This window comes from Equus asinus, chromosome 2, assembly GCF_041296235.1.
Source record: "Equus asinus isolate D_3611 breed Donkey chromosome 2, EquAss-T2T_v2, whole genome shotgun sequence".
Taxonomy (NCBI): Eukaryota; Metazoa; Chordata; class Mammalia; order Perissodactyla; family Equidae; genus Equus; species Equus asinus.
In genome coordinates this window covers 177,298,230-177,312,862 of record NC_091791.1, presented here as the reverse complement: position 1 = coordinate 177,312,862, position 14,633 = coordinate 177,298,230, and the positions used below count along the sequence as shown (strand labels likewise).

At 34.9% G+C, this 14,633-nt stretch overlaps 1 protein-coding gene across 9 annotated transcripts in view; it reads right to left on the bottom strand.

Moving 5' to 3' along the window:
* Window positions 1-8,786: 8,786 nt before the first annotated feature.
* Window positions 8,787-14,633, bottom strand: part of ARHGAP5 (Rho GTPase activating protein 5) — a 109,916-nt gene continuing 104,069 nt past the window's right edge. For all 9 annotated transcript variants that reach the window (XM_070504214.1, XM_014857178.3, XM_070504215.1 and 6 more), the window contains one exon: window positions 8,787-13,025. In XM_070504214.1, the coding sequence (XP_070360315.1) occupies window positions 12,698-13,025 (328 nt within the window). In that variant the 3' untranslated portion in view covers window positions 8,787-12,697. The remainder of the gene's footprint in view (window positions 13,026-14,633) is intronic.

Sequence of the window (14,633 nt, the reverse complement as noted above, 5' to 3'; positions counted from 1 at the left end):
CCTACAGAAATCTTAAAAACCCCAAGAGGAAAGTGGTCCCACTTTCCTAGATAGGTAGGTTTGTCTATCTAGGCCTTTTTTCTCTCCCAACTGCTGGCTCTAATGCTTCACTATCTTGTCAGCTTTTTGATGGCCTTCAAGTTGATTTTTTGAAACAATTTTGTCCACTTTTTTTTAGGTGTCCTGTTGGAGGGTTAGTTCAAATCACCTTACCTGGCATTATTATAAATAGAAATCCCTTCTTGTTGTTTTAAGCCATTTAAATTCTAATTATATAGGAACTTGACTTTCTATAAGATAACATTAAGTTTGAGAAGGGTGAAGATATGTGGGACATGGAGTAAAAAAAAAAAAAAATTGGGTAACCAAATTTGGCTTCTTTCTTTTTAAATTCCGCTTGAGTGATATGTTCACGTAAAATGCTTGATTTTTCTTAGAGGGATAACCCTTGGAGCTACCTACTGTGCTAATTTCACGGATGTCACTCATAGTAATTCATTTTTGAATGTTAAACCAAGCTTGCACCCTTGGTCATATTACCATTTTAATATATTTTTAGTTTCAATTTGGTAAACTATCAGTAAGAATTTTTTGATTTATATTCATGAGATATACTGGTCTGTAGTTTTCTTCTAACATTCTTTTCTAGGTTTGGCATCACGGTAACACTGGCATTACAGTATCAATGACACAATGCTCTTGTTCAATTTTCTGGAAGTGACCATGTAGAATTAACTGGAGAGTTAATGAAATCATGTTTATAGCAGACAAAGAAATGTGCCAGAGGAAACTGTCTAAGATGGTTAGATTTTTGGCGAGAACAGTCGCTCAGAGAGTTTATAACATTTGGGTAACAGCAAGTCAATTTTAAAACAATGCAAGTGATTCCAAGGGTTTTCCTTGAGTCTTGAGTTCACAGATTTTTACCAATACTACTCAGTTGCTGTCTATTCAAAGAGTCAGTGTCAAGTTGGAAGTGACTGAATAACCTCTATGGATACTCTGTGTGGAACAACTAAAGGGTGAGTATTTTCAAGCAAGTTGAGAAAGCATTCACTACAACATGAAATAGCATGTTTTTACAACTGACGGTGGTAAGATATAAGCATGGAAAAGAAAGCAGCTTAGTTGGGAAAATTTGTCAAGCTTTTGCAAAGTAAGATTTAAAATCTGTGGTTATCCATTGTATTATTATTATTATTATTATTATTATTTTTGAGGAAGATTAGCCCTGAGCTAACATCTGCTGCCAATCCTCCTCTTTTTGCGAGGAAGACTGGCCCTGAGCTAACATCTGTGCCCATCTTCCTCTACTTAATATGTGGGACCCCTGCCACAGCATGGCTTGCCAAGTGGTGCCACGTCCACACCCAGGATCTGCACCAGTGAACCCTGGGCCGCCAGAGCAGAACGTGCACTTAACCACTGCACCACCGGGCCAGCCCCTATCCATTGTATTATTGATCAGTAGATCCTTTAAGGAAAATATCTGAATCTGTCATGTGTTATTGAACCAGCAGTATTAATGGTGGACTCGATCAACTCTTATGGAATTATCCATTATAAATTCCATGAATTTGTCAGAAATAGAAGCTGAATGACCTGATATGCCCTTCCAAATAGAAGTTCAATTTCTTAACACTAGTAAAGTTTGATTGCAATTTTTTGAACTCAGGGCCAGAATTGAAATTTTTCTAAATGAGAAGACTCACACTCAACCACCATTATTGAACACAAAATGGCTTTTAAAGTAAGCTTTTTGCTCCAGACTTGATGTTTCTTAATGAATTCAATCTAAAATTACAAGGCAAAGTAGCTCTTACCTGCAAAATCTATGCTGCAGTAAAGTCATTTTGATGACAATTAACATTGTTTGGATCATAAGTAATGTCAAGCTGTTTCATATACACTTTCTGTACTACTAGAAGTTAAAACAAGAAATGAATTCTTGGTTTCCAAATTTGCATTGGATATACTTTCCAAGATCACGCAATAATTCCCGCAGCAATTTTTGGACTTGATGAAATTGCAAGGGAAATTCCTATATTCCAAAATCTATTTAACTGTGCAATTGTGGAATTTTCACATAATCTTCAATTGGAAACAATTAATTTGCAATGCAATAACATTTTTAATTTTTGTCAATAAAAATTTTGTGTACATTCGTTTTATCTTAAGTATCTATATAATATCCTTGCTTTTGGCCTCTTGGCCTGCAAAGCTTTCCATTTTCAGGATATTTACATTCTTTACCATCTAGCCCTTTATAAAGTTTGCTGGTCCATATCCTAATACTTCAAACTGCTAGGTTTTCCCTCACTATGAATTACAGCTTAAGAAGAGTGCAATAAGATGTCCTTTCCTCAACACATTCTTAGATGTTCTCTTCAGAATTGCTTACAAATATCTTCGTATGGTTTTGGGGCTATGTGAAATTTAGCATATGGAACTTCCTCTGATTCTGTGAGCAGCTTTTTCACTTTGAAGAAACTAATTTTCTTTCATTTATGAATTCTCTGATATACACTGGGAACTGATTTCAAGGACTTTCCCACAGTCGGTGCATCAATGGTGACTCAGGTATGACTACTCTGGTCACATTCAAACTTAATCTGATGGATAAGGCCTCCCTACACACACACGCAGAGTTTCTCTCTTTTGTAAATCTGCTGATGCTGCTGTGTTATTTCCTAGAGTAGTTACCAGAGTTCATATAAATTTCTTTCTAGTATAGGTTTCCTGATAGTATTTTAAACAGATTTCTCCATGAAGGCTCTCTCTTATTTAATGCGAATATAGTTTCTCACACCAGTGAGTTTTCTGATACCTACTGAAATTTAATCTAGCACTTAGTATTTTCCCACTGGGTAAATATATATGGTTTCACTCTGTCTGGATTTTCTGATATACTTGGGAGCTGTGACTTGGAAGTGAAGGAAATGTACAATCACCAGACTTGCAAAGTATCTCCCCAGTATGAACTTTATGTGCAATTCTACTAGTTATCTAATGCATAAAATACTTATTACACTTCTGAGGGACAGGAATCTGGGAGCGGCTTAGCTGGGTAGGTCTGGTTCAGGTTCTCTTGTGATGTTTCATTCAAGCTGTCAGTCAGGGAAGGAGAATCAGCTTCCAAGCTCATTGACGTGATTGTTGGTAGAGCCTCTAGTTGCTGAGGAGACTTACTCCTCATGTGGGACTCTCCATAGGATACTCACAATGACAAATGCTTCCCTCAGAGCAAGAGATCAGAGAGAAAAAGAATATAGTGGGTGCCCAAGGGGCAGAACCACACTCGTTTATAGTCTAATTGTGGATCTAACACACCATCACTTCTGCTGTTTGCTATTGATCACACAAGACCAATGTTTGTAAAATAAAGTAGAGGACTATGCAAAGATGTCAATACCAGGAGCCAGGACCATTTGGGGCCATCTTAGATGCTGGCTATCATCTAATAAGCAAGTTAGACTCGTGGTTGACAGCCTTTACACACTCAGGACATAATAGATTCTCTCTCCAGTATGAAATTCTGGTGTACATTGAGTTATGACTTCTGGGCAAAGGCTTTTTCATCGTCACTACATTCATATAGTTTCTTGCCAGCGTGAATCTTCTGAAGTGCAATCAGGACTGACTGAGAGGTGAAGGCCTTTTCAAACCAAATACATTCATAGGTTTCTCTCCAGTGTGAGCATTACACTGTACAAAGATATGTGATCTTTTGGTGAATGCCTCCCCATACTCAATGTGTGTATAAGATTTCTTTCCCAGGGCCAGCCTGGTGGCACAGCAGTTAAGTTCGCACATTCTGCTTCGGTGGCCCGGGGTTCGCCAGTTTGGATCCCGGGTGCAGACATGGCACTGCTTGGCAAGCCATGCTGTGGCAGAGGTCCCACAGATAAAGTAGAGGAAGATGGGCATGGATGCTAGCTCAGGGCCAGTCTTCCTCAGCAAAAAGGAAGATCTTTATAAAAAAAAAAATCTCAAAAAATCTTCCTCAAAAAAAAAAAAGAGATAGCTTTCTGGGGCTGGCCCCGTGGCCGAGTGGTTAAGTTCTCGCGCTCCGCTGCAGGCGGCCCAGTGTTTCGTTGGTTCGAATCCTGGGCGCGGACATGGCACCGCTCATCAAACCACGCTGAGGCAGTGTCCCACATGCCACAACTAGAAGGACCCACAACGAAGAATATACAACTATGTACCTGGGGGCTTTGGGGAGAAAAAGGAAAAAAAAAAACTTTCCTGAATGTTTGCAGACTTGGAAGAATTTCCATTACTATATTTCTCTCCAACACTAATTCTCACGTTCAAATGGGTCTTCTGATGGAAGGCCTGCTCACATTCAGTACACACATAATTCCTCTTGCATGAGTTCTCCAAAGGAACCTAAGTACTGAGAACCTAAGTGTCTTTACCTGAGGTAACAAACACGCCAAACCTTGTGGGTTTCAGAAGGAACCTGAAAGCATTTAATGCTCAGAGTACCTCAGGAACTAACCTGTTGGAAGTCTCAATGACAACAGTAGTTAAATTGCTTGAGGACCACTTCTTCCCTAGTTTTTATTTACTGCAGGCCTACTGGTGAGGAAGTAACCGTAGCTTTTGTCTGGAACCATCTTTATTCCACAGGACCCTTTCATTGGCAGGTTGTTTTTTCCCCTCCTCTCAGCACTTTAAAGATGTCATTCCATTGCCTTCTTTTACCATTTCTATTGAGGTATTGCTAGTCCTACTGATGATACACTGAAGGTAATATGTCTTTTCTCTAGCTGCTTTAAACAAATATCCCTTGATTTCCAGCATTTTTGCTATAGATACCTAGATGTAGTTTTAACACTTAGTTCTGCTTGACTGGAATTAGCTGAACTATAATCTGTGGGTTGTCTTCCATCAATTCTGGAAAATCGTCCGCAATAATCTCGTCAAAAATTGTTTCTGCTTCATTCTCTCTTCTCCAAGATTCCAAATTACATGTTAGACATTTATAACATATCCTGCTTCACTGGTATATCTATTGATAATCTTGCCTTTCAGTTCACTATTCTTGTTTCCTGGTGCACACAATCTTGTTACCTCATCTAGGGAATTCTTGTTTTTTTTTCAGTTCTAAAATGTCCTTTTAAAACAAAAACATTCTTTCATGAAAATTTTCACCCTTTCATCTGTCAACCCTTTCCTCCATTTTCTTTAGATTAAATCACAATTATTTAAAAGTCATTGTCTAACTTCATAATCTAGATCACTCTGATCAACTGTACCTTTTTCCCCTCTTGGTTATCTGTCATGATTTTGCTGCTTCACATACCTAGTAATTTTTTAATTCTATGCTGGATATTCTGTATAAAAGAACTGCAGAGCTTCCAAAACAATTCCTTCCTCTGAAGAGGGCTCCCTTTTGCTCAAGCAGGCAAAGCTAAGAGTTGTGGTGATAGCCCCACTCCTCCCTGCTCTGAGGGCACAGACCGAGAAGGCTCTCAGTGTAGAACCTGGACCTCTGTTTCCTCAGCCTTGAAAGGCCGCAAGGATTCAGCTCTACTTTTCAGAAATTTTCAGCTCAGCTTTCTAACCTCACTCAGCTTCCACATTTAACAAATATCTTGATGGAGACTGGCTACTCTTCCAAGGCCTTTCAAACCTCCAATTTTGTCACTCCATCCCTATGCAACCACTAAAAGAATAGCTGGTTTCTTTTTCCCTTAACATGGTCCTCCGCCTGGGCCAAATCCAGACCCCCAGACCAAACCCAAATTCTGCAAAGGAAATCAAAGAAAAAACATTTCTGATCTTCCACTAACCTCTGAATAGTTCTCCCCTCCGCGGGATTGAGTCCATCGTAGACTGCATTTTCACACCACACTGATGCCTTTCAAGATACGGCTTTTGAAAGTTACCCTGCTTTTACGTTGTTCAAAGGTGTGTTGACCTACTGTGATCCACTACATCTCATGTGAAAACTGAACCCCTACAGTGTTTGTAAGGCAAATAGTAAAGTGGTAGAAAAATGAAAACGGCGAGTTTGGAAAATTCAGGATGTATAAAGTTGTATTAGAATACTAAAAAACATTCTGAAGTGCAAATTACTCTCATCCTCCAATTCCTTTTATTATCAGTTTCCCCTTTTTCTTTGATACAACACTTTTATTCACAAAGAGTCAGCAGCCGTAAACAGTTGAATTTTCTAGGAAGTAACATTAAAAACTTCCTTATTAATATGCCCATTGTTTCTGGCTAGCTTATTACCACTTATGATTATAAAATTGCTCAGTAACTACTAAGTCTACATATTGAAATAAAGTTGAGTTTAAATTTGAATGCCAAGGTTTTTTCTATGTAATTAACCCTTATCATATGAATTTTTTCTTCCAGAAACTCCATTTTATCCTCTCCAGATAAAATATACAAGCACATTAACTGGGAATAAATCTCTTATTCTTGCACCTCAGAGATTTTTATAGTTAGATGGCTTCTGGACAGCTTGATTCTTAAAAAGTTCACACAAGTAAGTCTGATGTTTGGAAACCACTGCTATAAACAGAAAAACACTCAAAAGTCAGCACATTCTTAAAACTTCTAAGGTTATTTCTAGCTGAAGGAACTTATTTGAATATAAGTCTAAATCTGTTAAGATTTGCCATCAATAAGCCTCAAATAGCACTTAAATATAGACTAAAAACAGCCAAAAGTATTTCAGAAGCAGAAACTGATACTTTGAAGAGACCATCCGTTAAATAACAGTCACACACTTCTGGATCCATTACAGACATGATTTTGATATTTTAGGGTTAGTTTTAAAATATTAATCACTTCATGATCTATGTCACAACTTATTCAAAAATTTACTGTATGTCTAACTACAGTGTGTGGAGATGCAATTACTGCCCTCAAAAATACTTTAAGTCACCTTAAAAATAGGAATAAGGGTGTGAAAGCAGTTCAGTTCTGATGTATACCAGTCTTGTCTTCCAGATGCAATGTTTTAATAATTTATTATGCTCTTTTAAAAGAACTATTACACACAACTCTCGTTTATTATTTGCAACTAAAAAAGATGATTCCCTTTGGAAAAAGAGGTGGAAGAATAGAAGCCAGTTATTATCCTTTGCAAAATTTTACTTTGACCTATATTATTTTGAGTTAATTTATCATAAAGTATTCTACATGCATAAAACTTACACGATTTAATTTTACTAACAACCTAAGCCAGGGATCAGCCAACTATGGTGTGTGGGCCGCATCCAGCTTGCTGTCTCTTTTCTGTCAACACAGTTTTATTGGAATGCAGTCACATTTCTTAATTTCTATATTGTTTATGGCTGTTTTTGCACAACAGCAGCAGAGTTGACTAGTGCTAGAAATCATACGGCCTGCAAAGTCTAAGATATTTAAAGTTTGCTCACCTTTAATCTATACCATGAAAATAATTATTTAAGTGGATTTTAAAGTAACTTAGTCATTTTTTCATTAAAGAATTGGATAAAACAAATTTTAGTTTATACTTTAAAAGTACATTGCTGGTAATGGCTTCTCTCTATAAACCAAAAACATTCAGCAACTATAGCTTTGAGAGCCAACAAAGATGAAAAACCTGGAAATGAAATTTCCAAGTAAATCTGAAAAGTTATCTAAAAGAGCACATTCTCTCAGATAACAAGGGCTTTTTAAAATTATCTTTTTACCTACACGTTTAAAATAACTGAAGTCCTATACAAATAATGACAGTAGGGATAGCGTGCACTGCTTCTCATTTTACTTATCATTTTTAGGGTGTCTTTAAAACCTAAGTCGGCTTGAACACCTATCGAGATATTTATTTGGATAAAATGAAATACCAAGAATCTAGAGAAAAGGGAAACTAAGAGCTCCAAATTTAAAACTGGTAAGATATTTTAAAAATTGGCCAGTACCTAAGATATATTAAATGATTAGGACAGAATATTCAGTTTAAAGTCATAAGAAAATGATCTGCTGGGTAAAGATAGAGAATTAAAACTAATTTGGGTGAATAAGTGAAGCAATAAATAGGTCAACTGCTAAACATACATCACTTATTTAATACAAAATATAAATAAATTTGAAAAAATAGGTCATAAAACTAAGAGTCTTAACTAAAAATCAGGGAAACTATCAGAATAAGAGAGCCATTGTTAAATTGCTTATAATAATTTTTACTACTTGAGGCAAATAAAATCAAATAGAAAATCTGTACTGTAGGAATAAATAAGTATTACATTGTTTCTAAACTACAAATTCCCTGACAACTACTCAAAGTGCATACACTGCAGGTCTTAGTACTCCTAACTATTGGCAAAAACGACTAAAGCAGAACTGGAAGCACTGTACTAATTTAAAGGTTTAAATTTTCTTATATTAAACTCAGTAATAACTGAAATCTTTATCACTGATTAGCTTTTCAAAATCATCCCTACTACCTACAAAATTTCTATAAAGTTCTAACATTAAACACTTTAAGATTTCAATGATGTGAGAACTGTGGGTCCCCCTGATACATCCATCCACAAAGACACAAAACTAATATTGTGTGTGTGTGTGGGGGGGGAGGGGGGGGGGAAGACACGGAATCATGCTCACAGGATGATGATGAGGTTCAACCGAATAAGTGAATACTCCCAAAGTTCATTAATTAGTAGGTCTTAACTGCTTTAAAAAGATCATGGTACTTGGATCACACCAAATGATATTGGATACAAGATGATAATGCGTGTACAGTCTTCTCCACTACATACAGATGTTACCATAAGAAATCAATTTTGAAGAGTAGTTCCTTCCCTTATTAAATCTTAGGAAATTTTATTTTCAAACATTTGATAAATTGAAAAGGCTGCTGAGAACTTCAAGAGTTCAAATACAATAAAAAATTAAACATGTCCCATAAGTATTGAAACAAATCAGAAATTGTTCAGCCTAAGAATTAAGGAACTTAAAATGATTAAATTCAAGATAACACATACAAGGATTCAAGTCCAACAGACCTCACTAGATCTATAAAATCTAACAACAAAACTCATAAAATTTGGGTTAATATTCATAAACCAGGAAGAAAAAAACAAGAATATATTCTTCAATGTTAGCAGTTCTGCTATAAACTAGAATAGGGGTCAAAATATGTCCAGTGGCCCAAAAGAATAACTAGCTCAAAATTCGGATCCAGGTAACATTTGAGTCTTAGAAATCTGCAATCTTGTTTTCCTGAAAACTTTAAAATTGAGTTTTCATCTGTAAGTATACATCCAGAATGAATTTTGGATTTCCTCTCACAGTACAGTAAAAGCTCAATAATACACCTCCCTAAGAAAACTTTCATCATACCGACATAAATTTAAATTATTTTTATTTTTCTATTTTAAGCAAAAAAAAATTAGCTGATTTTTACCAATGAAATGGTAAACTTAGAGGCAACTATAACTTAAAATTACACAGCTTCTTAATGGTTTATTCATAGCATTCTTTATACAGAAGCAGCTTCACTGATATTTAATTTACTGCAGCATCCTGTGGGTGAAGCACAAAATTACATTAATTATAAACAAAGAAACAAAGCACTTTTGACTTTTTAAAACTGTATATGTATATATTTATATCCAGTTGACAAATAGCATCACAATTATTACCGTATAAAAAACTAAAAATCACCATGGAAGCTAAGGCCTACGTTCTTATTCCAATTGTTCCCTTTTGTTAATATCTAAGAGATTAGAAATTAAATTCCAGTACCTCAAAAAAAGGGTCTACATTATTTACATACAACATGGAAAATAAAAGCTGCTTTTCAGCTACGTTAGATTGCTGTTACCTATAGTATTTACATTGTAAATGTTGGGGGGAAAAAAGCACTACTAACAAATACCATTTCAAAGGGAAATATATTGTGCCTGGGATTTTGTTCTAAAATTAATTGTGTATCCTAATAGGTATCTGCTGAATAGAATTTGACTTTGAATACATCTTCTGAAGTTCAGAACAGAGTACCACTATGCTTCTTTATATTGCTATCTAGATACTGTTAAGTACAATATTGTAATAACTACAAGCACTGAAGCTTAAATAAAACAATGGAAACATGTGTAGATGGAGTTTTATTTAAAACTGTAAAATATAATGCCTTAATGTTTACCCATAATTATGAGACTAGCTAATAATCTTTCCATGTTTAAGAAGTCTCATATATGGTATGTCTCTAAACAGTGAAACTTTCCAGTAACTTACCAGAAAAAAAAGTTTAATTATATTATTCTGTTCTTAGAATTATTTTTCTAATATTTAAAAACATATCTATACCCTTGGCAAAAACAAACGCAATCAATTCAGTGTAACAGACTGAGCTTTAAACCATACTTTAATTTTCAATTAACTGTAACCTACTGGTTAATTGAACCAAATGTAGAATTTTAAATGACCCACTATGAAGCCTTTCAAATCAATTATAGAATGCACACAAAAGTGAGGAGAAGTTTTGGGGAAGGTGCAAGGTAGTTAATATGGAAAATGGTAAATGCTAGCTTTAATAACAAAAATGGTACTAAATGCATATGAAAGTTAAATTAACACAGTATAAAACAGAATAGCTTAAATAAACTGGGATTCACATATTACAATAGCAAAGTTATGATCAAATGAACTGAAGACACGAACAGTTTTGAAAATTCTCTTTTCAGCCTACTTTCAAAAGAAACAGTCAGGCTTTTTTCCTGTACATAGTTTTGAGCTTTGTCTATACCATATATAGTAGAAAAATAAATTCTTTAGCAACCTAGAAACAGTTTATAAAACTCTTAAAGTTTAATTTTCTTTGCCAGACATGCCAATGTTAAACTGACAGCTATAAATTAAAGCTATATAGACAATAGGCATAAGTAATATAGAACAAGAATACTACATTTACCGGATTTTTCTTTTTAAAAATTACTGTACTTTCTTAATTCCTGTGTGCTTTGCAATAGGAATAATAGGGACTTTGTTTTCTTAGAAAAGATAATAACATGTAAGAGTATAACACAAATAAGATAATTTGTAATATACATGTACTTCAACAGCAGCCTGGTTCATGTCGACATTTTGATTCTGAAGTTAAAATTAGAAGTATAATACCTAGGACATAACAGTTGGGAAAGACAGTATTTATTTTAAGAAGAAATGGAGCAAATCAAACTCTTAGGAGCCTCAAATCTCAAAATCATCTATTTACTATAATACACATAAGACAACCTTAAAATTGCAGTATGAATGAAGATTACAACATGGACCAAAGAATTTTCTCTTTACTACACAAAACATAACCTAGCAATAAAAACAAACCATTTTTTTCCTTTCCAGAAAATAATGGCACGGTTTGATAATGAACAAAGTTTGAGTAAAGCCTAACAAAATTTACCTATGCCACCTATTTCTGAAAATTTTATCCATAATTTAGTGTTCTGGTTGTATCTTCACTAACAAAATGTTTAACCACAAAAGCAGCAGTCATTTACAGCAAATCTGGTACCAACATCAAAGGAAAAAATTGGTTTAAAAAATGATGTGAAAGCCATTTTGGATTTTAGTATAACATATTTCAGAAAAGAATATGAACACAAGTTTGCAATTTTATATATACACACTCCAAAGAGGCTGTCAGTACCCAAAGTTATTTTTATTGCTACATTAGCAATGGATTTTTGGATATGTTTTTAAGGGCCACATAAAAATAGATTCAAGGAACAGATTAAATTTAAGTCCTAGATTAAAATGTTTGGTTCAAAGAATTTCCTACAACAAATTTCATGTTTATGTATGAAAAGTTATATAACCTTATATGAAAATGTCATGAAGTATTTTCTACACTATACTAAATGTATTTCCCAAGAGGGAAAAAATTAAAATATCTAAAATATATTAGATTAAGATTACAAGACCATCATTGATCTTTTGAACATGCATCTGTTTACAGAATTAACAGTATACAAGATGTTTATTTCATTATGGACCATAAAGAAATGAGTTGGTGACAACTATCCTTTGCACAACATTATCAACTCACTTTAGCCACAAGCATGTCCTTGGTATGTGTGTACAAGAAATACGTTCATTTACCCCTCATCAAATCATCCATAGGTTTACTCAGAAGTAAAGATGAAGGTGCAGAAATATGTTAAGTGTATTTTTCTTTCTTTCAAACAACATCCCAAGCATGGCATAAGTAGCCTGAAATTATAAAACACTTAACTGGGCTTTTAGTTATCTACACAGACTGCTAAAATGTAAATTAAGTTGCCCAAATTAGCACATCAAATAACAAAACCAGCCATAAAGCAGGCTGAAAAGCATTAAATGTTTCATATATGTGAGTTTTTAAATCATTAAATTTCTATAGAAAAATTTTATTCACAATATAATGTGACAGAAAATGCCACAGGAATGATATACTGATTGCAATAAGATTGCATGCAACAGCAGCTTTGTATTTTATAGCTATTTTTGCTTATAAAAATTAAACCTCTCCAGTCATGCTTATCACATGGTCTTAGATCTGTAATGTAAATGAATAAGGAATAGCATAGAGTTCAATGAGAAAATGTCTCATCATTTTGAATGTGAATTATCTGCAAGAAATATGAAAGCATACTACTGAACCCTGAAACATGCATGTCTAGATTTGCTTCTTCTGTCCTATTTCAGGCTGTCTGCAATCACTTCCTACTTATATAATACCAAGAGGATCCGTCTGTAACTGCGGTTGTATCAGCTGAGGTTGCAATGGTGGTGGTAACTGAAGTGGTACCATTGGTTCCACCAACTGTCCTGGATTGGAAGGTGGCGGAGGAGCCACAGTGTTCCCAGTTTCCACAATTTCTCCATTGTAAAAGAAAAACTGACACTGCTGAATGAACGTTTCAACAACAGATTGATGGATCTTCGTGGTAGACAGAAACTCTCGATTTTCAAAATCAGGTCTCATCAAAGTTGGCCAAAAACAGATGGATAAGTTGTCTGCTGTCATGAGGTTGATTTTATTTTGCTGACTAACCCTGAAATTATATAGGAAAAAACAATTAGAAACCAATCAAAACTCATTACACTTAAAGAATTCTAGAGCTGGAAATGATCTCAGATGATTTAGTTTTACCTTCTATATTTCTTCTTTTTTTTAGGATTGGCACCTGAGCTAACTGCTGCTGCTAATCTTTTTTGTTTGTTTTATTCTTCTCCCCAAAGTCCCCCGGTACATAGTTGTAGATTCTAGTTGTGGGTGCCTCTGGTTGTACAATGTGGGGCACCGCCTCAGCATGGCCTGATGAGCGGTGCCATGTCCACACCCAGGATCTGAACTGGCGAAACCCTGGGCCGCCAAAGCAGAGTGCAGGAACTTAACCACTCAGCCACAGGGCGGGCCCCTCACCTTTTATCTTAACTTCAAATGTAAAACATTTTTCTTCTTGTGCATTCTATGTTCATCTACATTCTAATAACAGGAGACAGCAGTAAAATCCATTCCTTATGAGAATCAAAGATAGTCTTTTAAAAATGTTGTACCCTCGGGTTTTATAATTTACTTATAGAAGCCTCCTTAATTTATATGAAAAAAACCTTTTTCTCAGGGTAAGAACATGTAACAAGTTTTAATGAGTTTCCAGCAACAAAATCAGAAAATTCTAATTGCATATCTCAATTCTTTGACTACTGTGAGAGATGAAAAAACAAACTACGTTATGCCATCTCTTTGAACCTTGGGAAAACTGAACTTTGTAAAAATTACTCTATCATATTCTCCAACCAGGAGACTTTTAAACTTGCAAAAAAAAACTAGTTTCTAGTATTGTAAAAAAAAAAAAATCTTTTCCATCATTAAATATCTTGTATGTTGTTACAAATTTAACTTGAAAGACAACAGTCAGTTACAGAAACATATTCCACTTTAAAATTCTTATGATTTAATGATAAATAATTTACAAATGGCCATACATTATTGACTGATTTGCATCCAGTCCTTTAAATATGTGAGCACTCAAGAAATATAAGAGGTAAATCTTGAATTACAACTCAAAATTATTAAATTGGGGAAGAATCTTAGGTATTTTATCCAACCCTCTCATTTCACACATGAAGAAACAGCCCCATCAATATGCAAGGTAGCAGGAAAATCTTATACTTAAATTTCCATATCAAAAAATTTTAAATCTAAACCAAAGGAACACCTGCCAAACACAGGAGTTGCTCATCTGAGGTAAAATATGTGCCCTAAAAACATGTCTTTTGTGGTAAAAGTTGTTACTATTTGGTAAGAGGCTAAATTAGAATATTCATAATAAAATCAATCTTTTGTTAAAATACAGTGGGCTCAGTCAGTTGTTTCCATGTAGTAGGCAAGTGTAGATTCTGAAAATACCTATAAAGCTGAAAGACACATGAGTATGGGCATCAGGTTTACTTGTTAAGCCAAAAAGTGCAAAGGAAAGGTACCAAATCAGTTAGAGATGAAGATGGCCAGGGAAGGCTTCGCTGAAGAGGAAATGTTTGAGTTGAGTTAAGGATGACGGGCACCAGTAAGAGGGTAAGAAGGAAAGGTAATTCAGTCAAAACAGTGGTTCTCAACTTCAGTGTGTATCAGAACCTCTTGGAGGGCTTGTTAAAACACA